The following is an 18,936-nucleotide window of genomic DNA, read 5'->3' as shown; positions in this document are numbered from 1 at the left end:
CATCAGGGCATATAAATTCATTTTCCAATATGCACGTTCTTGCTTGATTTTGCAAGATTGCACTAGATCTAGATCCAGGTATGTGTTTGTATAGTCCTTTATGTGTGACATTATAGACAGTGAAATGTGCGTGTATATGCAAGTGTCAATAAGCACATGCACATGTATATGCATAGGGTTCATTCTATGTATGCATATGCATCAATTTATATGTGCGTATTTATGGTGCATAAGTGTATAATAATGTGCATGCATGTGTTTATGCATCTGCTGTGTACATGCAGATGCATAAACACATGCACACATGGTAATTTGCTTGAAATGAAGTGGTGTGTCATATTTTATTTTTATGTATTTATATTAATATGCTACCCTTTAAGTCTATGCGTAGGTGTGTATGCACCCGTGCATATTTTGGTGTGAGTATATGTTTATATGTCTGGCTCTATACGTATGAACTGAGTGTTTTTGTAGATCTATGCACACATTCTTGTGAATATCTGCATATGGTATGCCTGTACCAGTTTAAAGGCACACACATCTATGATATTATATGATATCTATATTATTTATCTTTATGCTATGCACCTATATCACTTATAACAAAACCATTTTGCTTTACCTATCTATTTGAAGAATTGCGTATATTTTTTCGCCTGATAAATTTGTATATAAACAAAACTGTCTGGAGATAGAATATAAGAATGATTGTAAACGTGTGTGTAGACATATATGGCAGAGGGTGCGTGCTCTTTGTATGTTGGCAGAGACAATGGCTTGATGACTCTACCTATGCACCTGTGTGACCGCAGAGATTCACCTGGCATTGGCATAAAAGAGACAACCAGAAGACTGAAATTCTTTTCTTTAGCCTGCCAAAAATTAGTTCATGATAACTCCACCTAATAAATCAGCGTATCCAAAGTCCAAGACAACTATTGAAAAAATAAATAAATAATGTTAATCTAAATCAAGCTTATGCTGTCCAATTTAAAAAATAACTAATTATATAGTCAATAAACTCTCATGCCTCTTAAAACTCCAAATCATCCTTTCTCTTTTTTCATATTCATCACTAGTAATCTAGCTTGAGGAGGCTTATCCAGATAAAAATATTATAAAAAATATATAGCTCTCATTTTTATTGCACATTATTATGTAGACACAGTAAGGTTTTACCAGAATTACCTGCTATGAATGAAAAACTTACTGGAATATATATATATATATATATATATATATATATACTAACTACCCGCCCACGCATTGCTGTGGCTCAATTTGTTAAAATGAAACACATTCCTCAAGAAAAATTGCATTTTGTTCGTTTATTTACTTTTATTATTTTTGCAATTTTTTTTAATCAATAAAAGTTGTTTCCCCCCCCCCCAAAAAAAAGATTAATTTTTTACCATAAATTGTTAGGTGAAAGTTTTTTTTCAGGAAAACTTGCACTTTTTTTGTTTAAAGAAATTTGGCAGTAAACGTTTCTCTTCGAAAACGGAATTTTTATTATAAAAAGAACAGATGAATGCTTTACATGAACACTGTAAATAGTTAGGTGAAAGTAGAGAAAAGTTTGATTCTTTTTTTCAAGAGAATGTACAAATTATTTTTTTTTAACAGATGTTCAGAAAATAAACAAAAATACTTCCATCATTAATTATGCAAAAAAATAAATAAAATGTTGATTTAGTGTTTCAACATTATGCTTATAAATTACGATAAAACTTGCTGAGTATGCACTCTTTTACGGTTGTTGTAAAAATGGAACGGAAACTTAAATTTCGCTCCGTTTTAATATTTCTTAATTTTTTAATTGTGCCCCACCCAAACGAATATAATCAAAACAGTAACATTGAACAATTGTACTTTATGTATATAAAACACAAAATATTAAAAAAAAAAAAAAAAAAAAAAAAAATTAATAACGAAAGGGAAATGATTACATTTTAAAACGAAAAAGTCAGTTTGGTATATCTTTTTGTTATTTTTTTTTAAGTCCAGCTTACCATGCACATTGGAAATGTCGACATTTATAGGTTGTCGGGTATGTTTACAACGAATAAACACTCCAATCTACCTATGTTAAGAACGGCTTTCGGAATAGGCACCCCTAACCTTGTCAGCATACCCGAAAAGCTATAAAAGTTGATGTGTCGAATGTGAACAATGAGTTGGACGTAATGTAAAAATGTACCGAATTTAAAAGGGAACGAAATTCAAATTTCCGTTCCATTTTTACAACAACCGTAAAGCAGAGCATTCTATGCAAATTTTACCTAACTTACTGCATTAATGCAATTTTTTTTAAGCAAAAAAAAAAAAAATATATATTTAGGTTTGGCTATAAATTCTTAAACTCATTTCACCCTAAATAATTTAGGTGACTGAAATAGGAATCTAATTGAATCTTTAATTTGCTGAATAGCATGCGAGAAATTCATTTTTCTTCGAGTTATATTGAATTTATTAATACGGACTTTAGGGGCTTTTTTTTTTCGTAACGTTCCTGTAAAAATTATTTTTTTATTGTCACAAATTACGATGCTTTATTTATATAAAAAAGGCAAAAATAAATTCTTGCGTTTTTTATTTACTACTGAAAACCATAACTTTAGTAAAGGTGTTTTTTGTTTAAACAAAATAAAGCATTTTCACTAAGAGTTAAGTAAAAATAATTAGTTCATTATATTCTGCGATCATTATTTGATAAATACTGCAATTTTCATTAAAATTGGTTAATTTCCTGATTTTTTGGTGAATTTTTAAGTAAAGGGAGGGGTCAAAATGTTTACACACTTTGAGCGTCGGCATTCATTTTGTCTGTACCTACCATTTTTCGATGAATATTTGATAGGAAAGCGACCACGTGTGGTTAATTAAAATTAAATTTCAATCAAATGGTTACATTATCAATAATCATGTGATTAAACCCATGGAAAATTTACCGATAATGTAAACACATTCTGTTTACATTAAGCCTGTAGTAGTGAGACCAAAATATCCTTTTAGTGTTGGCAACTGAGATTTAAAAAAACAACGAGATCAAGAGAAAGAAATCTCCAGAAAATCGCTAGATTTTTAACTTTTATCGTCTGAAATTTCCAAAAATCTCTAATTCACCCCCAAACTCCATATTTTAACTTCCCACCACAAAAAATTATAAATATAGTATATTCAATATATAAAATGTTCCATGTTTTCTCACTATATGTTTCTGAAATTATATTGAAGCGGTTAGCTCCCCAGAAGGCTTACATATTTTATCAGCTAGTTTTACCTGTTTTTTCAGAGAGGGTATTTTTTTTTTGTAAGAAACAAATCATAAACTCAAACTTTTTATAATAAAAGTTAAATTGAAATATACTGCAAATTAAACATCACAATAATGGTGCAACATATTTTGAAATTAGAAAAATAAAAAAACAAAAATACTTTGTTTTAGCATGTTAAAAGTATTTAGGTTGGTAGATAATTAAATTCTACTGTATTGGTATAAGTTTTTTTTTTTTTTTTTGCTGTTGTTTCTTGCTTTTTACAATTTTTGACTAAATACTTCTAAATTAAGCGGGGTTGCTTAGATCGTATTTTAAACTAAACTTTGGAGGTTGGAATGCAACCCCCCCCCCACCTAAAATGTACTTGGAAAAATCGATTTTATAGCAAGATTTAAGAATGGTTAGCTGAAAAAAAAAGGTGAAAAACAAAACAAATAATCAATAAATAATTGTTACCAAAGGCAATAAATGCTACTTTTTTTTTTACTTACATGAATGAGTTTATTCTATGTTTTAAAGTATTTTCAAGCGCTTTTCTTAATTTTTTAATCTAAAATTGCGGGTGTGTGGGTGCCAAATATCTTCAGATTTTCTAGAATTACCTGCTATATTGCAAACGGAATCTCCAGATCTAGCAGGAAAACAGCTAAATTGGAAACACTGGTCACGTGAAAGGTAGCGGTAATAAATAATTGTCTCTAAATAAAAAAAATGGCCTATCGGTACAAAGAAAAACACCTATTTATTATAGAAAAATTAAGTATAATGTTATAATTAAAAAGAAATATATAAAAACATACATGGGTATAGTAAACATATTATACCAAAACGTGGAAGCCATCCGTCGAGTGGTTCTTTAGACTATTAATTGCGAACGAACCAAGAGTTACATTTTTATAGATATATACATACATACACACACACACACATATATATAATATTAAATGAAAGATGAGGAATAAAATTTATATATAACTTTATTATATCATCAGAACAATAAGGAAAATTAAGGGAAAATTTAAGAAAAAACCTCTTTAGGTCATGGCATTTCGAAGCTAAATGCTTCTTGTCAGAAAAGGAGAAAGGCCAGAATTATACAAAATACAAATATAGAAAAAACCGGTTTAATTGGTTTTAGAAATGTAATGAGAATGAAGTAATAAGGATAAAATGGTAAATAGTAATTAAAAGTAGGTACAACATATATAAGGATAAATCAGAAGGGTAGTATATATGTAGGTAATAGTTAAAAAATAGATGTGTGTACATTTTGTGTATAATTGTATGTTATCTGTTGTTGATTTTTATTTTTGTGTGATTTTATTTGCATGCATATGTATGTATATGTATGTACCTTGGCATACATAAGCATATGTATGCTTTCACAGAATTTTCCTTTTTATGTACATGTATATAGTCGATCTGTCATCCCTGCCTCCCCACCCCAGTGAATTTTAAAATTTGACTGGTTTTTATCTGTTTAATCAACTTTATTCAGTTGTTGACACGTCTGGTTTTGATTAATAATCCCCCCCCCCCCACGCTCTGAACCTTCCTTTTTTTGTGCGTATTTCCCCTCTCATTCTGATCCTTTTTATTCATTTTTCCTCCCTTCTTTGCCTTTACTCCTCCTCCTTTTTTAATTTAAAATTTTAAAAAGTTTTTGTTATTTTTTCTATTATTTAACCAACCTTCAATTTTGAAAGCTGGATTTTTTATTGTCTGTTTTCCAGTTTCTAGTGTTATAAATCTTCATATATGATTTTCCTACTTTTACAAGATGGAATGATAAAGTTGTCACTCTAAAGAAAACAACTCTACAGCTTTATTTTTAAACTTTTATTGAAAAAAAACAATTCATGTAACTTGATTATGTAGTAGAGCTTACATCTATTCAATGTAGCTTCCTTTAGTCTCAATCACCGCTTCTATACTGGTCCGGAACTGGGAGCATGCCTTTTTCAGAAGCGCCGGTTGGAGCTTGGTAAATAATGGGTCATGGTGGCTTTGGTGTTGTGGAAGTCATGTTGGTGATGTTCTTGATGTATAACCAAACAAAGTAATCCAATGGATTCAGCTTGGAGGAGGAGGAGGAGGAGGAGGAGGAGGAGGAGGAGGAGGGTAGCACTCCTTCTGAAGCCAAGCTTGGGTCTCTTTGGACTTGTGAATTAGCATCAAGTCCTGTTGCCACATCCATGGTCTTCCAGCAGCCACCAGATTGCACCAGAGGATCACCACACTCTTCAGCACATCACGATATACTTTGCTGTTGACTTTCAAGCCGACTTTGGAGATGTAAGGTGGTATAATGTGGCCCTCACTTGAAACCACACCACAGACTATAACCGTGGCTAGAAATTTTGTTTTCATCACCCTGGGCACATCTGTTATTCGTGACAATCCAGCGATGCATTTTAGGAGTACTGACAATGGTCTTATCATAACTTGAATCAGTAGAAAGCATCTCCAATTAAACTCGAACATTGTGTCACTTTCAGACATGATAGAAGGCTCCTATCGCTCCTGGGATTTGTACACAACTGACCAACTAATAGATGATCTGCATTAAAAAAAAAAAGAAAACAGATTTTCATCAAATGGAAATGGAATCATGTCATCTTTTCTAGGACAACAATTATTGTTCCACGCTGTAATTTGACTCTTATCTATTGTTTTTGAAATTTCTCTTGAATTCCAAATTGAATTTTCTAAAAGTTTTTTCTCTAATATCAAATCTGAAATCTGTATTTTTTTATATTTTGGATGTTCTCAAGCTTTGTTCAGATTACAGATTTCTCATCTGGAATTTTATTTAATAAGAACATGATCTTGCCGGTTTTTGGAATTATTTTACAACCCCCCCCCCCCATTTTTTTTTTTTTTTGGTAGTGGTTTGCTATATGCTTCTTGTCAAATACACCAAATTTTATATCTCAATATAAATCTTTATCTTGACGGAATTGTAACCCACAAATTCTTGGAATTCCACTAATTATCTTCTTATTCTTCAAAAATTTTTACCTGAATCTTTATTTTCACTTCAATTCACTGGATTTATTCCTCATCTTTCATTAAATATTATTGTTTTTTGCTCCCCTTGATAAATTTTGCATTGTTAAAGATTTACTCTTTGATAACATAATTATATTATATATTCTTTTGAATGAACAATTTTAACTTGAATACAATACTTATAAGGCTTTAAAGCATTTAATCTTGATAACTCATAGGTTTGTAGATTCAGTTATTTTTATGTATTTATGTTGTTTTTTTTTTTTTTGATTGTACATTCCTTAAAATAATTAATTATTTAGGAATTAGGATCACAAAGTTCAACAAAGGAACTCCTTGCAATATTATTTTATTGGTGATTATTATTATTATTATTATTATTTTATTGGCCACCTCTGAAAAAAAAAAAAAAAAAATGAAAGCATAAGCATGTTTCTATACATATTTTACACACATACATGGATGTGTTGACAATAGTTTCTGTAAAGAAGGACCTCAGGGTTAGCTAATGCTGCTCTCCCCCTCACCAAATTATATATATATATATATATATATATATATATATATATATATAAAACAATCAGTTTTAAGTGTCTTCTAGAGGTTCAATCCTTAAAACAGGTGATTAATAATAAAAAATGAACATTTCCATGCAGTCATGACTGGCTCAATTAGAACAATCTACTCCATGGATTAAATAAATTACATATAAGTTCTCGACTTTAACTATGGTTCCAAAATGATACATCTAAAGAAGGTTGGAGATGACACTGATCAAAATATGTGAATATAACAAACAACATGAGAACAGCAGTTTGAATAATCCAAATAATCCAGATATACATGATAATGAATTTACAAACATTGACCAAATTTGTATAAACAACTGCACACTTCCAGCTAAAAACGTATAAATATGAGTACACATATCAAAATGATCTTTTTGGATATAAAAAACACCAGCAATATTAGAGTTCTGACCATTTACTTTTCAGCTGTCAAAGATACAGAAGTTATAGGACAGGGAAATTTCTGACATTTTTATCTATGCAATTTTTTCACAATAAACTACTTAAAAGTTATTCTGTAATCTTACAACCTGCTAACTATAACAGAAGCAGCAGACAGTACAAGAACAATAGCAAAATAGTTTCAATTTTAAATAATATAAAATAGATTTGATGTTGGAACATTTGTTTAGAATTTGTTTATGAAATCGTGTGCATGATATTTGTGCAATCTGTTATTGGGGTCCATCATTGTCTACATGTAATGGATTACATATATCTGCCAACATAATTATTGATACTCATTTATTGATTTCTTTTCTACAGTGACTTATTTCTAACTGACTAATTCTTATTATTGTTGAGTTATATTATTATACTGAATTGATTCTAATTATGTCAGCTTCCTTAAACGTAAAACTTGGGTAACACTTGCATCTTTTCATAAAACCTGATCTCCATATTCTGAAATGAGGTTTAACTATTTTCCATATATCTGAGCAGTGACATTGTCAGAGTTTTAGATTTACTTTTTATTTAAAAAAAAAATAATAAATTTTTTCTATTTTTATCGTCTTTTAATAGCATTTCAAAATAAAGTACAGAACCATTCCAGTGAAACTAAATAAAGAACAAGCTGTGTAAATGTCATGAAGTTTTAGCAAAGAATATGAAATAATATCTTGAATACTTTCTGTCATGCTAACATCATGTTGTCATTTCTTCACTTTCATAGAGAGCCACAGCAGCTTTCTTTTATGAAACAAAACTTTTACCAATTCTCTTCCTCACATCTTCTTTGATAAAGATTGATGAAAACAAAGAAAAAAGAGGAAAATATAAGAAACGACAGTGAATTACAAAAATGAGAATGCCAGAAGAAACCATTTCATGCTATTTCTAACATTTTTAAAATATCAAGCTGAAGTTTTGATTATTAACTGCTATAATTTACATAAGACTCTCTTAAAAGTTATTGATATCAGCTAAGATTTTGAAAAGGTTTTTTTTTTCAGACAAACTTGTTTCTTTTTTGTTTATATTCTTACTACAAAGTTTTGAGAAATATGTTTAACTAGCAGGGAGACTCAACGTTACCCGGGATTGAATGATGATCAACGAATGTTTCACACTCCCACATTTTTATTGTCATTGAAATTGGTGAAATCGCCTATTATTCAATCAAATCAACTGATTGCCTGTCCTAGTTAGGGACCCGCCACAGTGCACTGGGAGGCATGTGAAGCTTCCTCCCACACTCCACAGTACATTATAGTCTACATTGCACTGTAGAGAACCTACTGTTGATTTTATAAAATTATTTCATATATATAATGGCTTGAATTAAGTTTTAAAATGCAAAAGTCAAGTATCATACTTTAATTGCGCTCTAAATAGAAACATTCATTTCGAACATGCCCCTGTCATATCAAAGAACCTACCATTGATTTTAGATGTTTGCCATTACTGCAGTGATAATGACTTGAATTAAAGTTCAAAATGAAAAAGTCAAGTATCATGTTGCAATTGTGCTTTAAACAGAAACATTGATTCCGAACATGCCCCTGTTATATCAAAGAACCTATTGTTGATTTTACATGTTGGGCCTTTCAGCTTGTGTGCTAATAAAATTTCCTAAATGCATTTATTGTGTTTGGTTGTGTATGATGTTAACTTTGGTCAAAATCGCCTGTTCAGTCTTTCATTGAATTATTTCGATTATCGATACCTGTTGAAGACATTCTGATACAAAACCTATCTAAGAACACTGTCAGGCATATAAAGTACCTCTGTGTGAAATTTCATAAAAATCGACCTAGCCCTTTTTGAGTCCATAGGGAACGAACTCAAACACAAAGTTCTTTTTTTATAATCGTAGATTTTATCAGGTGTCAATATACAATTTTTCTATATATGAGGTGCATATTTAAATAAAATTATTTTTAAAAAAATACCATTATTATTAATTAAACAACTTTAATACATTTAAAGATATATAATGAATATAAAATAGACCAAGTTGCTTCTTTATTTTTTTTAGTTATATTTTTAGTTTAACTATATATAGCATTAAGAATTAATCTACACTCATGTTGAGTTAAAAAGTTATATAATATATGGTGAGAAAAAGCACAGGTCTATACATCCGAGATTAGTCTCTCAATACACATCATCTCTACATTTGTAGTTAAAGCTAAGCGGGTGATTCTTCCAATGTTTGTCTAGTATGACTTTAAAAGGTATTGAGTGACTCTGCAGATACCACCTCTTTGAAGGTATTGAGTGACTCTGCAGATACCACCTCTTTGAAGGTATTGAGTGACTCTGCAGATACCACCTCTTTGAAGGTATTGAGTGACTCTGCAGATACCACCTCTTTGAAGGTATTGAGTGACTCTGCAGATACCACCTCTTTGAAGGTATTGAGTGACTCTGCAGATACCACCTCTTTGAAGGTATTGAGTGACTCTGCAGATACCACCTCTTTGAAGGTATTGAGTGACTCTGCAGATACCACCTCTTTGAAGGTATTGAGTGACTCTGCAGATACCACCTCTTTGAAGGTATTGAGTGACTCTGCAGATACCACCTCTTTGAAGGTATTGAGTGACTCTGCAGATACCACCTCTTTGAAGGTATTGAGTGACTCTGCAGATACCACCTCTTCCGGCAGCTGGTTCCACATGTACACCACACGTTGGGAGAAATTATAAAAATTAATTTCACAAGAGTAAAAGACAGTAAATTAATAGAAATTTAATTCTTTTTAAAAAATTAACAAATAAATTCTCTAAACCGACAAATAATATACAACAAGGGTTATTTGAGTTTAAACGATGGTGTTGTGATGCATCATGAAACTGATAAGTTTCTTGAAAATAACATCACCTTACGTTAATGTTAACAAGTAATACAAGTGATTATTACATGGAACAAGTAAAAAATGAGTTGTCTCCCTTTGTGATCATTAACCAACTATTGATCAGAACGAATTAGTCAACTTTTAGAGAATTTGGACAAAGAACAAGTTTTGCCAAATTGGTAATGCATTTTTCAGTCTTCCTTAATAACAAAAACTTTTTTGGGGATCACCATAATTTTTTTTAGTGAATTCTATTTTTTTCTTTTAATGGATGTTGCATAAAATCTATTGAAGGAAATTTTAAATTTTCTCCAACAGTCTGACTCAGTCATTTTGTGTTATATAACTTTAATTAAATACTTGTAAAAAGACTAATTTTGAGAAAATCAAAAGATTGACAGACTAACAGATAGGGACAAAAATATATTTTTTTTTCTAATATCATCAAGAATAATTATTTAATTAGTTGAAAGTTAAAAAGAAACAGCTTTGTTATTAAAAGTCAGGTTAAAAAGGAAACTTTTCCTTTTTGAACAATTGAATTAAGGATGTAAATAAAAACTTTTTTCTTCTTTTCCTCAGTATTTATTTAATGCATAAATTTCTTTAGTCCTTTCATAATATAAAAACTGTTTTATTTATTTACTCAATGTGTTAATCAGTGTCATTTAGTTGAATCTGCTAGAAATAGAAAACAAATGAGAATATTTATTTCAAATGATGTCAGATATTTAATGAGGATGGACACATCTACGATGATCACAAAACACAAATAGGTAACACGTGTTCTTCCTCAGGCAAGTTTGTTGAGTAATTGAGAAAGATACATGAGAAAGAGAAGGATAAGAGAGACAGGAGGAGTGGACAAAACAAAAAACGACACAAATTTTCAGTCAAATGAAAAATCTAGTAAATGCAAGTTTCTCAAATAATCACATTATAAAAAAACAAAACTTTTTTTTTTAAATTAAAGTGCTGCTAGAAACAAATCCTGGCAAGTTTTAAAAAGTAATCAATTTAAAATGTTTAGTCAATTTTCTTTTCAGTCTTAAAGAACAGTTGATATAAAACAAATGAATGCAACCAAGCAAAAGATAAAAAAAATAATATTTCATAAAAAAAATGATATTTCATAATAAAATGTATTTCAATGCATTTCGAAAAGAAGCCATGATATCTTTCCTTATTTCACTGAAAATCGACAAAAGTTGTTTATCACTCTAATAACATACTTTTTGTTTAAAGAATCTGTGTTTTTGGTGAACATGTGAGTTGATATTAATTTCATTTCTATTGCAATAACATCTAATGAAATGTCAATTTAAAGTGTTCACTCAGTCAATAACAACATATGATATTCACAGACTTATAAGAGAGAAGGAAGGAGAGTCGTTTGTCCATTAATTATAAGGAACATAAAATTTGGTTGAAAATCTCTAAGGCATACAAATTGTCCTTAGTGTGGTCAGTCTGAGGTAATTGACACTCCGGTATATAAACATATGCTTGAAGTAAACTCAAAAACCATTATACAGATTCTTGTGAGATTCTGTATATTAGTATGGGTTGCATTTGTTTTTCTTTTTAACTCAGTCACAGACATGCCGATTGAAATAAAAAAGAACGCTCGACGAACCAAAAAGATATCCAGAAAAATAGAAAAAAAGAATAACTGTAGTGTTCAATCAGATGTGTTTGCCAAAATATACATATATATATATATATATATATATATATATGGGGGGGGATCTTCGATAATCTCATGAGACAATAGATACCCTCTGTAAGGGTAACTTGCATGTGCAATTATGAGGCAAATCTTGCGCAGTCACCAACCATATCTCCTGAATAGACACTGCTTGAGTTCAGTGGCAAGGAAAAGTCCAGGATGACTGGAAACAATGCCGAGATAAGCGGAGAGGACACATATACCCTAGAATTTTCAAATGGTTACTTATTTTAGTACTGACCAGACTCAATGTTGCTTAATTTCGGTGATCTAATAGGATTATGCCGTATTATATAAATATGCAGAAATCTTTGATTTGATATATATATTAAATCAAAGATTTTATACATATCAAAATCATGTTATTCTTCATGAAGAAACATTTCTTGAAAATCTTGAAATAATATTAAAAATAAAGAAATCAAATCACTTTATACATCTTAGAAATACTTTTTGTATCATTGACAAAGTTTGTTTTTTATGGAATGAGTTAAACCATGTTTTATGTTCAGAAGATATAAAGTTAAAAATTACTCAAGATGAAAAGCCTGATTGCATACAATAAAATCATTATATAACCAGTTTGCAGCCAAGTCACACTGAAAGGGTGTATAGAAAGTCACTGTTGACATGTGACAGTGTCAATTAAATTTGAAGACTGTTTTATATAAAGGAAAAAACATGACCAAAACATCAAATATCATTCACATGAAAATCAATTCTCTCTTTAAGGATAAATATTTGAACATCTTACAAAAGAAAGACCAAAGTTGTTAACTTTATGTAATTAAACCTTAGTACTAATAATAACATTAATAAAAGTAACACTATTAATATTAATAAAAATATTCTTTCAAGACACTGGATAGGAAATAAGTTATTGTACATAAAACATTAACTAGAAAAAGTTTCAAATTATATTGTTTTGTTTTTTAACACTAAAGGTATTATATATGATAAATAAGTTGGGAAATGTAATCCTCAAAAGTAAAAAGAGCTATCTATGATCAGTGTCTCAATGAGAAGAACAGTCGATTCACTACATGCATATTGGAGCAGTATATTCAGTTTCATGCATATGTATGGAAAATGTAAAATAAATACATGAATCTAATATTTCCTATGATGTTGACTATTCACTAGTTTGATTGTAGTTTTCTACAACAAAGGTTTTATGAATTTGCCATTTTAAAAAGATTTTGTATTCTAAAATTACTTTCAAGTAAAAAGATTTGATAAAAACTAAAAGAAAATAGGTGTTGTTTTTCTAATTGGTGAGAAGAATAAAAAAAAACAAAATCAAGATTATTTAATCTTGATTTTGTTTGATAACAAAATGATGCAAGATGGGTTTTGTCATGAAAACTTTCTTTTTCATTTTTTCTTTTTAATGTACAATTGAAAGTTGGTAAACACATTTTTTTCAAGCAATTCAGTTATTTTTCAGAAAAGATTTTCAAAGAGGTTGAGTATTAGGACTCCCCACTCCACTAGAACTACCACAACTAGTTATTTTGGGCTCTTCCTTGTTTTAGTCTAGTTGCCTTACCGAAGTTTAAAAACTAAGCCTACCTTACAATTTTATTAATAGTTGGAAGGAGTAAATGTGAATTCATACCTTTTCCAAGGGTATTTAAAAAAATAGATGCAAGCGTGACATCATAGTTGAAACATGATATGCCGTTGTTGTCAGTCAATGCAAACTAAGTATTACACTAGTAACTTTCTATAATGTGTTTAACTTATTTAAAAAAATAAAAGACCATTTGATTAAAAAAGCTTTCTTTTTTGTTGCTTAAACAGTCTATGTTCTCTTACCTCGTTCAAGATGAATTGGACAAGTGTATTCATCTTCATCTGAAGGATCAACATTGTTGTTGGCATGAGAATGACTTGCCAATGACAACTCCAGCTCAACACTTTCAAAGACAAACAACGATTTCTGTTCATAGATTTCAGCAGTCTCAGAAATCTTATTCTGCTCTTCTGGTAGAGTCATCAAATGCTAAAAAAAAGAAGAAAAACCATGTATTATTAATATGGCAATTTGTGCAAAAGATATCGGAAACTGAAATCGACTTCAAAGCATTTTATAACAAGACAATGTGTTTTAATACAGCAAAAAAAAGTATTTTTTACCTATGCATGATAAATGAGTAAAGTGCTTTTTCAAACTTTGGACCAGCAGAGTCTCTTATAGAAGTGCGGACACAATAAAAATACCATTTCAAATTCATATGTAACTGAGTGATGAAATTGCTATTTTATTAAACACAAGCATAACAGAATGACAAAGAAATAGTCTTTCAAACATAGGTGTGACAGAATGACAGACATACAAAACCTCTTATTTTAGATGTTTGGATGCATCAAAAAATAAGACAATATGCATGGTTAGTGATGAAAATGCAATTTATTTAATTTAAACAGAAGTGCAACAACTAACATCTAAAGACATAGGTGCATCTAAAAACAAAGCTATAATTTACCTACAAATACGGATGTTATTTATTTATTTTTTGTTTTTTACTGAATTATGTTAGAACACTTGTGTGCCATTGGATCAGTATTCATTATATAAATTATTAAGTACATAATTTTTTAGGTCTGACAGTTGTGTCTGCAGCAGCAGTCATGACTACATAGATATTACAGATGCTTTTAGGTTTTCTCATAAAAATTAACTCATCTGTTGTTACAGAGTGATTTTCTAATATCATCAGATTTTTCTAAAAAGTAGATCCAAATCATTCACAATGATCATATGTCTCGACAACATCACAAAAACATGGATTGCCCTAGGGATTGATACTTTTTGCATTTTTACTTTGTTGGATTTGTAAGCAGTTGCCATATTCTTTGCTTTCTGGAACCCCAAACTAAAAACTTCACTGGAGCTTGTATAATTTTATATTTATATTATTTTTGAAGATTTTTTTCAATCCTGCTTTCTTCACTTTCAGGTCATTTTATTATTTTTTATTTTCATCTATTTATATATGTATTTCCATATGTACTGTTTCTATCTCTTCTGCTTCTTTTTCCATTTTCTCTTCTATCTTCTCTATTTTTTCCTTTCTTCTTTTATTATTGGCTTTTTTTAATGATCCCCATTACTTCATGGTAACCTATATATATATATATATATATATATATATATATATATACACAGTGCTGGCAAAAAGAAAGTCCTCACTTGTAATTTTTTCAAAAACTGCAAATCTAAGCTAAATGTAATGTAACTATTTAAACAACCTACTTCATTCGATTCACCTTTTATTCCTCTATAATTTTACCTGATCATATTTGACTTTTAATTGAAATATTCTAGTGTTCACGTCAATTTAAAAAATATAACTTCAAATTGAGGAGGCAAAAAGAAAGTCCACAGCAACAAATTCGCTTAAAACCAGCTTAAATTATTGTCCTTGAATCAGTTTAAAATATCCACAAACAGGCAACAAAGCACCTCTAATCATAATTGTTTTTGTTCCAGGTTATATCACGTAACATCTAGTCTATATGCCACGACTTTCTCTTAGTGATCATCAGAAGCTTATTAATCTCCACCTTTCTGGTTTACCCAATCGGGAAAACGGCAGCAAATTGAAATGTGATGAGAAAATGGTACGAAAGACTGTACAAAAGCACCAAAAAAAAACGGCAGTGTTCGTGATGCCCCTAAATCTGGTCATACTAGAGTTAATTCTAACAGGAAAGCCAATGCTATCAAGATCCGCAGCCTAAGATACAGATTGTAAATGGCTCCCGAAATTCAACAACACTGCAATCTTGTTAAAAAGTGCTCTCTTTCTACTGTCAAGAACAGATTAAAGGAATTTAATTTGTGAGGATATGTTGCAAGACGCAAGCCAATGATTTCTGTAAAGAACAGAAAGCTGGATTTCATCAGATGCAATGAAGATCATGACTTTTCATATTGGTCAAAAGTGCTTTTTAGCGATGAAAGCAAGTTCAATAGGCTGGGCAGTGATGGTAGGCAGTACGTCCGTCGGAGGAAAGACAAAGAATTTAATCCTAGGTGCTCAGTTTCAACGCTGCAAAGTGGTGGAGGTTCAGTTTTGGTGTGGAGCATTATTAGTACCAATGGTCCAGGGCCTATAGTTCGCTTGCAAGGTCAAATTAATTCGACCAAGTACATTAATATGTTGACTGAGCATTTTCTACCTTACTCTGGTCACAATTTGGATAATTCCATCTTCATGCACGATAATGCTCCCATTCACACAGCTGGCAATGTCAAGAGGTTCCTGGAAGAGCATGATATTCTGTGTTTGGATTGGTCTGCACAATCTCCAGACCTCAATCCTATCGAAACGTATGGCATTACATCAAGCAACAGCTACACAATGATAAAATTTCAAATTTGGAAGAACTTTATACAAAAATTAAGAAAAGTGGGAATTTCCTAAAGATTGTAGGCTGTCAAATTACAGAAGGACTATACTACTAAATATTAACTAGTTCATTGTGTTCCTGTTGTATTTGTGTTGTATTAATGTCCTAAAGTTAAATTTAAATAACAATTTTCCACTGTGCGGAGTTCCTTTTTTGCCTCTTCAATTTGAAGATATTTATTTTAATTAACGTGAACACTAGAATATTTCAATTAAAAGTCAAATATGTACAAGTAAAATTATAGAAGAATAAAAGGCGAATCAAATGAGGTATAGTTTGTTTAAACAGTTACATTAAATTTAGCTTAAATTTGCAGTTTTTGAAAAAATTATAAGTGCGAACTTTCTTTTTGCCGCCTGTGTTTGTGTATGTGTATATACATATATATGAGCAAATAGTTAATAAAATATGTTAAAACACACTTTGAAATGAGTTAAAAACATATTTAATCTGAAAAGGAAACACTAGAAAAATGGATAGTCCTTAATCCGCGGAGTTTCGAAGAAATACTTTCCTTCTCATCAGAGGGTAGGAATTAGCAAAATGCGGGATCGGATTTTGCATACAGAAGTATTTGATGAAACAACAAGTAAGTCAAAGATCTTACTTGAAAACAAAAAAAGTGAAGCAGAGGGAATATAGTAAAGAAAAAGGTGATTACACATGAATGGATAGTCTGGTGGAAAATAAAAAATCCAGTGATGGTAAAATCCAAATGTAAAACTTCAAGAAAGTTAAAAGAATTTCCATTTGTACAAGTAAAATCCCAGGAAATCCCATATTTGGAAGAAGATGGTCCATAATAATCCAAAGGCAGAAATCAATGGAATAATTCACAAAAATGTGTACAAGGAATAAAGAAAAGATTCCAATAATCTATATATATAAAAGCGAAAATGTATGTGTGTGTGTGTTTGTGTGTATGTATGTATGTTTGTGTGTCTGCTAAAAACTTTCGGCACACGCAACGATAATTAACAAACTCGGTATCATATCGAACCCCATCCTTCGCTTGAAAAATATCGAAAAATTGGCCAAAAACATTAACTTTTTTACCCCAAAACAAAAACGGGTTTCTTGTAACGATGCCCGATTCTACGCATGCGTCAGATGACGTCATGACCTGATTTACTTTAAATAGTTGAAAAACCAAACACATTTCATCTCCGTCGCTTTAGCGCAGTTGGTTAGCCTGTTTGTTCATTATCTAAACGTTTTCGGTTCGAATCGTGGTGTGAGATGTTTTTTTTTTTTTTTTTTTCGATTTTTTAAATTTAAATATTGAACCCTGTATTATTTAAGCCATTTTTCACGTAACGTTCGTTTTCCTGGTTTTTTCTTTTTTTACTTCGCTTATTCTTAGCGACACCCGGGTATCCACTAATTTTTTAAATTTTAATATTGAAACAAACTTATTTAAGCCATTTTTCACATGTTCGTTTGCCTTACGTTAGATTTTTTTGTGTTTTTTCTAATGTTTTGATTAACCCCCCCCCCCCCCCGCTTAATTAAAACGTTGTTTTCTTTTCTTACTTCGCTTATAACAATGCTTACATCGTCGTCGTAACGCTCGACGACTTTCAAACATCTTTCACTAACTTATTCTGGCTGGCCGATTTTATTTTCAAACTTCGCCTCAGGGCTTCGGGTTCCATCCTACCCCCCCCCCCGGTTTCTTTTTTATTTAACACTACACACACCTACAAACACCCGGGCAACGCCGGGTACCCCTCGCTAGTCTATATATATAAAAGCGAAAATGTATGTGTGTTTGTTTGTGTGTATGTTTGTGTGTCTGCTAAAAACTTTCGACAGACACAACAAAAATTCACAAACTTGGTCTCATATGAAAGCCCCACCTTCCAGACGACAAATATCGAAAAATTGGCCCAAAGTGACCATCAGAAGTGTGTCAACTGATCGATTTTCTGCATGCCCCCCCCCAAAGTGACATTTTAATGTTAAACATTACATATTTTTAAATCGATTTATAACTGCCCCAAACAATACGGCCGCTAACTCTTCTACATAAAGTATACACGCGGCCATTTATTTTGGGTCAACTTGTATTTAAAACCCGCTGAATCATGTCACGTGATCTTGACGTCAGCAACCTCTAATGGCGGTCTTAATTTACAATTTACAAATGTTGTTATCGGTAAAAAAAAATTAATTAAAGCTAAACTATGAACTTCTACGCTATGGCAATGTTACCAAAGTTATTACCACATTCAAAATAGTTAGACTCGATAGTTAAACGAAAAATAATAAGCCAAACATGTGAAGTAAAAAAAAAAAATACGCTTACAAAAAATATTAACGAACGAAGTTTTTAAAAATAAAAACAGCCAGACGCCATTTTCCAGTCTTTAGAGTAAGGCAGACGAAGTGAGAGAGAGAGAGATGTCTAGACAGATTCGACAGGGGGAGGATCAACAACGCATGCGTCAGATGACGTCATGACGTCCTGACCTGATTTACTTTAAATAGTTGATAAACCGAACAAACTTTATATACGCCGCTTTAGCGTAGGTAGTTAAGGGTTGGTTCATTATCTAAACGTTTTGAGTTCGAATCGTGGTGTGAGATGTCTTTTTTTTTTTTTTCGATTTTTTACATTTAAAT

At 30.9% G+C, this 18,936-nt stretch overlaps 1 protein-coding gene across 2 annotated transcripts in view; it reads right to left on the bottom strand.

The window, feature by feature from the left end:
* The window catches only part of LOC145280053 (nucleoporin 88-like), a 910,024-nt gene that overhangs the window by 369,215 nt on the left and 521,873 nt on the right, over positions 1–18,936 (bottom strand). For both annotated transcript variants that reach the window (XM_080131737.1, XM_080131747.1), the window contains exon 6: positions 13,711–13,897. In XM_080131737.1, coding sequence (XP_079987863.1) covers positions 13,711–13,897 — 187 coding nt within the window. The remainder of the gene's footprint in view (positions 1–13,710; positions 13,898–18,936) is intronic.

The sequence above is a fragment of the Euprymna scolopes genome, chromosome 1 (assembly GCF_053919585.1).
Source record: "Euprymna scolopes isolate OS-2025 chromosome 1, ASM5391958v1, whole genome shotgun sequence".
NCBI classification, from domain to species: Eukaryota; Metazoa; Mollusca; class Cephalopoda; order Sepiida; family Sepiolidae; genus Euprymna; species Euprymna scolopes.
Note: the sequence above shows the minus strand (reverse complement) of the source record. Positions and strands in the feature narration are given on the sequence as shown.